General features: G+C 38.5%; 1 protein-coding gene across 1 annotated transcript; it reads left to right on the forward strand.

Annotated features, from left to right (window-relative positions):
- LOC109949708 lies at positions 1,802–5,703 on the forward strand. The gene is made up of 5 exons (XM_020565813.1): positions 1,802–1,905; positions 4,012–4,222; positions 4,337–4,938; positions 5,027–5,156; positions 5,548–5,703. Exons 1-5 carry the CDS (start codon positions 1,802–1,804, stop codon positions 5,701–5,703), a joined length of 1,203 nt encoding a protein of 400 aa, XP_020421402.1.

An 11,787-nucleotide genomic window follows, 5' to 3' on the forward strand; every position in this document is an offset into this window, starting at 1 on the left:
AAAAGTGGCTCCAATTAATGTTTTCAACCTAGGGTAGGAACCTTGGCCCTTAGTTTTTAGAATTTTCTGGCGAATGTTATCGCTTTGGACACCCATGTGCTGCCGGCGCGTGTGGTGGCGCGTGGGATACTGTGGCAGTGGGGCATTGGGTCCCAGAGCAATCCCCTGTTTGTCACGAGCGCGTAGGTTTGCTCGGATTTGAATTTGATTACCGTTTAAGTCTTGATCGGATTTCGCCTATTGTGCGATTTTCAGGTTTGATATGTTCGGACCGTTGGATCGAACTCAAACTCACGTAGTTGTACCTTTGTGTTTCTAGGATCGTTTAGGATTCGACCGATCGTTGATCGGAATCCCGGATACTCCGAAATTCCAAACCCTAGGTCATGCTATGCTTTTAATTAATTAGTTTAAATTCTTAATGAAATTATATGTGCAGATGTCAGACTTGATTAGACGTGGTAGGTCGATGATGACTGCACCGAGTTCGGATCCCCTGGCTCAGTCCGCATCTGCTGCCACTGCTCCAGCTTTGATGGACCACGTGCTGGTTGGTCCCGGGGCGTCCCAGGCGCCTGCGTCATCTACGTCATCCGTCGCGCAGCAACTAGTGCTAGGCGGCGGCACCGGCCCGCTGACACCACCGACACGACATTGACCGACGGTACTGGTGCCTCAGGATCACAGCCAGGTATAACTACCATTTTGTATTGTTAATTTTATATTGAAATTTGACAATGTTGTTTATTTAACATTAATACCTTATTTCTTTGCAACGAAGAAGAACACCCGAGGGCCGTGTCGTCAGTTGAAGATGGCGAAGGTCACCCGGGTGACCAATAGTCGTATCAGCATCGGATACGACGAGTGCCATCGGGCTGCACCGACAGCGGAGTTGCATAGCTCCTTGGCCCACGACATTGGCCACGTCGTGCGGACCCATTGCCCGATGCAATGGAAGTCTTGGAGGGTCATGCCTGACGACTTGGAGGATCTCGACGAAGAGTCGTTGGCGTACGTCAACAGACTCTTCGCTGAGAGGTACAAGCAGTGGAAGAGCGACTTGCACCACCATTTTCAGGCCTTTGATGATCCGCAAGTCGCTCTTCAGGAGGGTTGCCTGAAGGAGCTTGAGGGGCGGGAGGATAGTTGGGAGTGGCTCTGCGCTCATTTTCAAGCGCCCGAATATGTGGTATTTTTTTAATAATATTTGTTTAATTATTACTTATTTCTTATTAATGTTTATTTCATTTTTTTTATTTCATTATTATTTAATTTTTTATATTTTATCTAATACGTTTCATTTTTTGTATACCCTTCCTCCACCATTCTGGCTCCAGGCCCTTTTCGTATAGGATGGATGCACGGCGACGGGTAATAATCACATAATTTATATTTCATTTTTAATGTCATTTTTATTAATTTATTTTTTTCATACTAATATTTTTCTTCTCTTGTTCAATTTAGGAGGGGTCCAAGTTCCTAGAGATCGACGTCTTTGGTGACGTTTATGTTCGACCTGTGAATGAGTTGGCCGAGTCCCTTCATGTAAGTATTATTTAATTTTAATTCTTATGTTACGCATTCAATTTATATGCATGTTTTAATTTATATTTTATGTTATGTTCAACAGACGACGATGGTGGAGAGGAGCCAGTTGGTTCTTCAGGAGTCCGCCTCCCAGCTTCCTCCCGAGACTCCGATCGAGTCTGTGGCTCCTCCACAGGATGCTGGATTTCAGATCTTGATGGAGACGTTGGATCAGACTCTCGGGAGGAGGCCGGGGACATATCGTCGAGGGATGGGGAATGCCCGGCGGAGGGAACCTAGACCTCGTTCATTGGCGCAGTCAAACAGTCAAGTGACTGCTTTGACAGCACAGGTGGCCGAGCTTCAGGGTCAGATGTCGGTGATTCTACAGTCCCTCACACAGGGCGGCTTTCCGATCCCGCAGTTTCGTGCGTCGACCTCCCAGCCCGTCCACCCCGAACATGCCCACCAGACCACTGCCCCGGTGGACGCCTAGACCACTGCCCCGGTGGACGCCCAGACCTCCGAGCCGCATACTGGCGACAACCCGGTTGATTTTGCTTCATTATTTGATGAGTGTATTTATTTTCATCATAAACATTTATTTTATTTTATAACAAAATTTTATTCTAATTTATTTTTATTGCAATTTCATTGTTTAATCAATAAAAAAAACCAATTTTATTTAAAAATAAATAAAAACGAAAAAAAAATTGTAATATTATTTTTGCGCGATGGAAAACATTTCGTCGCGCAAACCCACATGTAACAAAAAAAATAAAAAATCAACTTTTTTATTACTCTTAATTCTTGCGCGACGAAACTATACGTCTTGCAAACACGTTTTGGGCGACGAAAGATTTCGTCGCGCAACATCTTCTGCGCGACGACTGAGATTTTCGTCGCGCAAATATATGAGCGACGAAAACTTTCTCATCGCGCGAATAGTTCTGCGACGAACACATACGTCTCCCGAACAAGTTTTGAGCGACGAATTAGTTTTCGTCGCGCTATTCCTTTCGTCGCGCAAATATACGTGTGCCGAATACTTTATCGTCGCGCAAATATTTATGCGACGAACAGTTGTTTCGTCTCCACACCGTTGGTGCAACGATGGTTTACCCGTCGCACAGTTATGCGTGACGAAGGGTTGTACCTCGTCGCGCAAAGGCTTTCTTCACGATCTTCGCGCGACGGAATCTGCGCGACGAAGTTTTTGTCGCGCTGAAATTAGTGCGACTAAATGAGACTTTGCGCGACGTTTTGTTATTCGTCGCGCAAAGAGTAAAATGTAGTAGTGTACACCTCCTTGCGTCTCTGTGGATCCGCCACTGCATGCATGCATGCATGCATGTACCCTTTGTTAGGAATTTCGACACATGAAGAACTTATGTTTTTCTGTTTAATATTCAGTTTAAAATATTTTCAAAATTTTATAAATAATATTGATGTCACTTCGAGTGAAATATATTTTCTGAACCACGTCAAAAAATTACTTGTCACCATATTCATTATTGTAACCTTAATTATTGAGGAATGAATTGGTTTTTTACAAAATTAGTGAAATACCCATTTCTAGACATGAAACTATAAATATAACCTATATTATTTAAAGTATAGAAACACACCCAAAATTTCTTGAAATTTACATTGGTGACCTCATAACTGAAACCTGTTTGGCAGCCTCAGCAAATCAAATATTCCAAACGAGCTTCGTTCACTTCTTCGAACGAGGCACAGTATGAAGTGGTTCTAGATCTCCTTTTTCGATTCTTCTGAGCTTGATGTTTGGTGTGAGGTGTAGATTGGAGTTCTATTGCTTCAATTTTTTCTTCTTTCTTGTTTGATTTGGTAATTTTTGGATTGATATTGTGCTGCATGAGACTCGATTGGAGCTTGGTGCGATCTGTGATCTTCGATTTTGAGGTAATTGATTTTTTCTTGTGAATTCATATTCGTTTTTTTAGGTATTCGATTATATTGTAGTCTGATTTTTGGTGATTGCATGTTCGATTAATTAAGATGCTGATTAGGTTTTAAATTTTAATTTTTGCAGTCTTGGAGTTTAAATTTGAAATGCAGATCCAATTCTTCTTGATTTTATCTGTTTATTTTTGTTATTGTTGATTTGGAGGTAAGCTATTTGATTTTCTGATTTCGTTCTAATTTGTAGTTAGATATTCGTTTGGGTTTTAACTTGTGATTTTAATTTCTTTTTGTTTAAAATTTGGATTGATTTCAGATTCGTTTTGATTGTGGATTTGCTCTTGTGTTTTGGTTTGAGGTGTGGGGAAAAATTTGTGATATTCGATTTGGTTTTCATATTAATTGAGGTATGTTTTTTTAGTTGAATCGAAGTATATTCGTGTTTTTTCTGTTTATGCACGATTGGTTTTTGAGTCGACTATAATTCACTATTAATGCACTCGGCATCCACTGTTATTGCTAGTAGTCATTTTTGTTTTGTTTGTTTTTTTGTAGAGATGTGGATGATTCAAGAGTGCCGAAGTGCACCTATGGTGCTGGAACTTTAATGCTTATTTTGTCTTCAACTACTACTTTTGATTGGGTGTCCAACGAGTTGTGTAGTAGGTTTAAGCTTAAGTTAGGTCATTTTGAGTTGAAGTACTCTTTTACGGATTGCTCCAATTGTTTATTGGAATCGGATGATGATTTGAAAATCATGTTTGTGGTATGTGGACTCATGAATGATTAATTAATTCACATTGCTATTAGGGATAAGGCTGTAGTGAATCATGTTTAAACTGTTAATACGAACATAATTGCTTCTCCTTTTTTGCTGGAGGCTGTTCCTAGGAATGACAATTTTGCACAAGATGAGGATACATGTAAAAATTCAAGTGTGGCTGGTATTGTTGATTCAAGTGCAGCTTTTTCTTCTTGTTTAAGTATGGATTTTGATGGTATTAGCAGTGAGTTTGGAAATGATTATTTTGGCATATATGGTAGTTATAGAGGTCGTAAGTATTTGTCTACTGATTGGGAGTGTTATATTACTCATGAGGGTCAGAAGTTTGAGGGTGGAGTTTGTGAATTCCGTGATAAGTTGGCTAAGTACTTGATTGAGAATGATTTTAAGACAAAGTATTTGAAAAATGAGCTTCGTTGTGTTACTGTCGTGTGTGCTAAGAAGGAATCAAATGGCTGTAAGTGGCATGTGCATGTTGTTAAGTCCAATGTAAATGGATTTTTATATATTAAGAATTTAAATAACGTACACAGTTGCAGTGGTTTGATCCGTGAGAAGAGAAATAAGGCAATGGGGTGTCGTTTGGTATCTTCAATTGTTAAAGATAAAGTTCGTAGCAATCCTTTGGTAAGGCCTATTGAGCTCATTACTAATTTGAAGGATAATTATGGATTAGATATCCCTTATGATGTTGAGTGGTATGGGAAGGAGTTGGCTACTTAAGATTTACATGGTGATCAGGAGTTGTCTTATGCTCATCTGCGTTGGTATGTGGTTGTTTTGAAGGCCATCAATGTCGGATCTCATTGTGTGCTTGACTGTGGCGAAGATGGTTCTCGTTTCCAGTAGATCCTTGTATGTTTTAAGGCCTCCATTGATGGTTTTCGATGGTGTAGGCCTATACTGTTCATTGATGGTACTTTCGTCACAAACAAGTACAAGGATACTCTTCTAGGAGCTACTGCAAAGAATGGAAATAAAGGTATGCAATGTTTTTTTTTTTTCACTACTGTTGTTACAATTTTTTGTACCCGTTATGCAAATCAATTGATGTTAAGTAGTATGGAGTTGTACACTTTTATCGTACCCATTATGCAAATGTAAATGATGTAGTTGTTGACTTCCATTGAGTGGTATGAACAGTATAGTTATGCAAATGTAAATGCTGTAGTTGTTGACTTCCATTGAGTGGTATGAACAGTTGCTATACTATTCATACCCTGCATCTGAGTATTTTTATGCATTGTAACACTGTTAGCTCTTGCAATGTTCAAACTAACTAATATAGTTCTTTGTTTCTTGCAAAGGTATTCCCTATTGCCTTTGCAATTGTATCCAGTGAAACTGTGGACAATTGGAGGTGGTTTATGCAAAGGATATCTGAAGTCTTGGTGGTGCTATTATCGATGTTGTTAAGACTGTTTTTCCTGCTTCTGCCCGTGGTTTTTGTCTATATCATGTGAAAGAGAACTTGAAAAACAAGTATCCGCATTCTGTTGGTTCCTCTTTCAAGGATCATATTTTCTGGTGTATGGGCTAGGTGCAGCGGAAATAAGTATTTTTAGGATTAGGGTTTTGATGTTGTAGAAACGGATTGGAACCCGCTCTGATACCAACTCAAAATAATTAGGGTTTAAAACTGATATGTTTATTCTTCTCTCAAGAAGGAATATATATACTACATACAGAGTTGTTACAAATAAGAAATATGTACAAAATCTCCTAATTGTATTCAAATTAATTATAATAAAATATAAATTCTAATCCTAATACGAACAAATTCTATTCCTAATAGGAACGTTGACTCACGCCAACATAAAAAAGAAGATGTTCAACATTTGATAATGAGATATGGCCCCAAAAAGCCAAATGACTCTATTGATATAAGAAAAAAAAAATTATATGTTTGATAAAGAATAAAAATTAAAATTCTCACCAACATTGCTGAAGCTCTAATCCTTTATCGCTAAAGCTCTCTAACTCAGGCCCCTCAGAAATAATGGGCGGCACGCGAAAAAATTTGGGGGAAAGCGAGGGCAAAAATTTATTATCGAGGGTATTTGGCATTTCTTGGAAAAACGTCGTCGCAAATGTGTATTTTTTTTTAGTTAATTAACTTTTAATTTCATAACAAATAAATTTAAAAATAAGAAAAATAAACTAAAAAATCCTATGAACTCCTTGTGACATCCTCTTCACCTTAAAACTCTAAAAATCTAATTTTTGAATTATAAAAATACAAAGTAATAACAAAACTCAACTTTGTTCATAGACAAATCAAAACATTCTATCACATAACACTCTTGTTTATTGGATTCAATGATTCTCATTAACTCAAACATGTGGAATCAATGGCGGAATCAGGAATTTATTTAGGGTCTGGCGAAATTCGTTTTTCTTGGCTTCTTCTATAAGATAATATATAATTATTCGAATTGTCTAGAAATTTATTTTTTTGGTAAAGGGGATAAAGCCTGAAAACAGCATAACTAAATGTGAACGAGGCCTATCGTTTAGTTAAATTTAGAAATTCTTTTTCCAAACACTAACATAAATAAGTACAACCAAACCCAAAAAAAAAACACAAATCAATAGAACTAAAAATTGGAGCCAATTAATTAGCAAACAAACAACCAATGAAGAAAGATAATAAACTTGAGAAATAAAGGTGAGGTAATACCTTAGATTGCATGTAGATTCGGGAAGATTCAGTGCTTGGTACCATTGATTTATTGATGTTCTAATATATTAATGTTGTATTTGAGTTTGACCAACCACAAACAATAATGGAGCATGAAAATAAGTGTAAGTTGTGTTATTTTAATGTTATAATGTTTTACTATTCCTTTTTAAAATTTTTTGTAAGTTAAGTGTAACACCCCGACTCCAAATTTAATTCATATTTTAATTTATTTAAAGTGAAATTACGAATTTACCCTTGGGGTAGGGGTAAATTGGTCATTTTCTTATCCGGAAGGATTTTGGGACCACAACTGATTTTTTTGGGTAGGTTGTACTGAGACGAATTCGTAGACACACGGTAGGCTTGAATTGGAGTTGTAACGAAGATTTGGCAATAAAAACACTTTCAGTGGTAAAACTGTAAATATTTTGAAAAGTTTGGTTAAAAAAATCAGATTTTTCACTTTCACCTCACTCTCTCTCTCGCTCTCTCTCTCTCTCTCTCTCTCCCGAGTCCATCTCTGCACCCGCGAAACCCTCCCCTGTTACTGTTCACCGAGACGAAAACCACTACACCGCTGCCACATCCAACCACCCCAGCCCTCGAGAACGGTCCCATTCGACTCGTCGTGAAGCCACGAACCTGAACCACCCAAAGTCCCCACCGAAAAACGCGGGAATTGCCGACGGCATCGACTGGTTCAAACCCGAGTCTTCCCGACGTCGAGCCGTTGCCTCCGCCGCTCGATTCTGGTGAAAAAGGTGAGGTTTCTTCCTCTTTTTCCTTGGTCTAGCTGACTGTTGGATAGGTTTGGATCAATTTGTTGTGTAGAAAACCGATTTGAAAACCTAGGTAGGAAGGGTGAGCTCGGGTGTGTAGTTGTTCCGTCGTCGGAATTTACTCTACACACCCACGCACTGCCGGCTTGTGTGGTGGCACGTGGGCGAGGGTGGTGAAGTTGCACTTTGTCCCGATGAGATCCTCAGGTTGTCACGAGTGCGTAGGATTTCGCGGATCTGAATTCGGACGTCATTTGTCTATTGAACGGATTTTCGCATATTGTGCGTTATCCGAGTTCGATAGGTTCTGATCGTTGGATCGTTTCCCAATTAAAATATGTTGTTCTAGGTATTCCTAGGATCATGTAGGACTTCACGGATCGTGAATCAGAGCCCCGGATGTTCCGATTCAATAATTCAAAGTTTGCGGGTTAGCGATAACCGTACAATCGTGAGCGATTCCTAAACCTGTAACCGGACCTTAGGATACCTCCTTCAACGTATACGTACTGGGAATTTGGAGATTTAAGTATTTTAATTTGTGATTTCCGCTTCGAAGTAATTTTATATTAATTAAAGGTTCGTATCTCGAAATAGGTGCTCCGACTACACGTACTCAGTAGGCAGGACCCTCTCGTGGTTAGGCAGCATGGGAATACTTGTGAGTGGACTTTGTTTTCAATCATATGCATGGTTTTATTGATGAAAGATTTATGCATAATGTTTTTAGTGGTTTATTGAATATATTATATTCATAGGTTGAATTTGATGTTTGTATAGAGCTTTGGCAATATATTGTGGGTTTGGCATATTTGGGTATTGAGAGTATGTTTTATATGGATTTTGGGAAAGTTATATATATATATATATATATATATATACACTAGGTGGGATACTTGGGTTGTTGAGGTGAGTTTGTGGAAGAACTTGAATATGAGGGGTTGTTGAGAGAAGTTGTATGATTACACTATGTAAGTACTTTCCCCAGTTATTAGGCTTCCCACACGTGGGGTTGGATGTTCCGGCGTGTGAGACACTTTCCATACGCGGCGTTGGATGTTCCGGCGTATGGGAAGACTCTGTATATTGCTTGGGATCATCACACATGGCGTTGGATGTTTCGGTGTGTGATGATCCAGTCTGCGTGCGTAGAACTTAGTATTGGAGCTACACATGGCGTTGAATGTTCAAGTGTGTGAGCTATGGAGTTTCGTCCCCCGGTTGGACCGCTCATCCCTAGACGCAGGATAGCACCTAAAAATCCTGCGGGCTAGTCAAACGATCCCCCGATTGGATTGTTTCCTCGGTACCTAGGTAGTGTGATGAGTATATTGTATAGTTATATATATAGTTGGGAGAGTGAAGAAATTAGAGTTCATCAGTGGGTTGGCAGGAGCAGCAAAATTGTGGGAATGAGGTTTATGGATGGAGTGATTTGTGTTTTTAAAGGGTTTTTCAATGAAATATATTTTTGAGCAATTAAATTATGAATTGTGAACCTGCGTGTCTTGAGCATTACTTTTACACGGTGGGGTTACTATGTTGTTTTAAATGCAAATCTTGTTTTTGTCCACTCACATGTTTTCTGTTTGTCGCCCACGCCAGCCAGTAGTCTCTCCAGAAAGCGTGCAAGTGGTGTACGAGGTTGGTACGGTGAACTTCCCTAGTTAGGATTTGAGTAAAATCTTCTACTCAATTGTTGTTGTAAACTAAATTCAGTAGATGCTCTGTTATCGCCCATATTAGATTTTACTTATGAGGCCGGAGGCCATTTAGTATGTTTTGTTGTATGATAGAAGCATGCTGCTGGCTGGAATTATTTTGTGTATGTTGTAGGTTGAAACTTTTGTTGGGTTTGCTCAATTTACAGGGGAGACTCTGCCAAAATTTTGGTAGAGAGTCTCGATTTTTAGTAAGTGGGCCCGGCATCGGGATGATGTCGGAACAAAGTCGGGGTCCGCTCCGATCTCTGGGAAATTTCGGGGTGGGTCCTGTCATTAAGTTTATCTGATCTTGCCCTTTTTTGTTGGATGAGAAAAAAAAAAGTGCTATGTGTGGCTATGAGGTAGTAGGCTATAGATAAAAGAGTTTGTAGCAATTTTCGGTGCATCTTTACGTGTTGTATTTAATTTTTTATGAATTGTTTAAGATAAAAGCAATAAATAGAAAGAAAATGACACGTGTCACCATATTATAGGCCTCCTATAAAAAAAAACTCTGACGCAGTGCCTTTAAGAGGCTGACATGGGTCAATCCATTCTATTTCATATTATTTCTTTAAGATTTAATTTTTATAATTCATAATATTTAAATTAAAAATAAATAAATACAATGAAAATTCCTAGAAACTCCTTGTAACATTCTCTTTGGCCTTAAAATCTAATTTTGAATGATAAAGTACAAAGTAATAACAAAAACTCAATTTTGTTCATAGACAAATCCGATGGAAATGAGAAGCCCCTAAAAAATAGTCAAACAATTCCGACGGAATGAGAAGCTCCTCATAAATAGTCAAACAATTCCGTGGGAATGAGAAGCTCCTCGGACATAGGCAAACAATTCCAAGGAAATGAGAAAAAATATTTTTTGTCGTTAATAAAGTTGGCGCCAAGTTTTCCCGCCAAATAAATTACATTTCTGACGACCTTAAAGACGTTTTCCGAGGGTAGTTCCTTTGTCGGAAATAAATTTCAGTCTCGTGACATATTTCCAATTGATAACATTTTTTGGTTGGAAAAAACACTTTTACCGAGGGAATTTCAGGGCCCTTGAAAAATGTTGGTCAGTAATGACGCGTTTTTTTTGTAGTGGACGGTTTTTCCACATGTGTGTCGTGGTTAATTAATTTTACGTCGGTACCTGTGTGATTATTGACATGTAATGTGCTTTAAACGTCCGTTCTTTTGTGTATGCGTCGTCTTTTACAAGTTAGACGTCGGTTTGTATATTTATTTAACGTAGTATAAGTTAACCATGACTGTTTTTAGGTTATACAAGTCTATATTCCTTCAATTAGGGATGTGGATAATTATCTGTATGTTGGTGCTTGTTTTGATCTTGACATGTAACACTCTTTAGACGTCTCTGTTTTAATAAAACTGTCGTTTAATTTTGTTGAATGTTTCATTTTACGCTATATATATAGAAATTAGACATCGGTTTGTAATATTTTTTGACGTTGAATGTTTTAACGACGTTGGGTACTAGCCGTCGTTGTTTTATATATCAAAAGATGGCGGTCGATTTCACGACGGTTTTAAAACCTTCTAGACGACGGTGGATTCTTGTAGTCTATTTCAATTGTTGTAGTAGTGATTGGTGAAATTGAATGCAATGAAAGAAACAAATTTTTATCTCAATTAATTTATTCTAATTCATAAATTATTGTAGGCATGGAAAAATTGAAGGGAAGGGACAACTTCAAATCTAATAGATCCCACCTTGAGGACTGGTTCAAGAAGTGAAATAATGAGATGCATCCACATTGGATTATTATGTGTGCAAGAAAATGTGGCTGCTGATAAGCCAACCATGGCTTTCGTTATTGTGATGCTGAATAGCTACTCCCTCAGTCTCCCTCAATGGCTTTTGTTATTGGATGTTTGACGTCCTAAAATTGATCTTTTCCCGATCTCATGAACTTCCTATGCATGCTTTAGATTTAGAAGTTCGATCAAAACTACGACACCTTTTCTTTTGTGGAATTTTCCTTTTCTTTGACCCAGATTACGCGGTGGTTAAGACAAATAAAAATGGATGTGGCCAACGTTTAATTTGGTTTTAGAAAGACAAAAGCAATAGAGAGAAGAAAGTTGGTCCCACTAGTAGAAAACTGCTATAAAGGCACGGACTTATACCGTGTGAATAGTTGTGAACGTAGGCACCACTCTCTTTTGTCAGTTGAAATTCAAAATCTTGGTCAAAATAGGCACTGATGCATATGCCCACTGCTCCATCCTACCTCACAGGGTCACACCCACCGCTCTCTCTCTCTCTCTCCCTTGTCAGGGGCAAAAAAGAGAGAAAAGTCCAACTTAAGGTTCTTGCACACGCTCTCTCTCTCATATAATACATTAAAATTAAAA

The sequence above is a fragment of the Prunus persica genome, chromosome G6 (assembly GCF_000346465.2).
Source record: "Prunus persica cultivar Lovell chromosome G6, Prunus_persica_NCBIv2, whole genome shotgun sequence".
In the NCBI taxonomy this organism is placed as follows: domain Eukaryota; kingdom Viridiplantae; phylum Streptophyta; class Magnoliopsida; order Rosales; family Rosaceae; genus Prunus; species Prunus persica.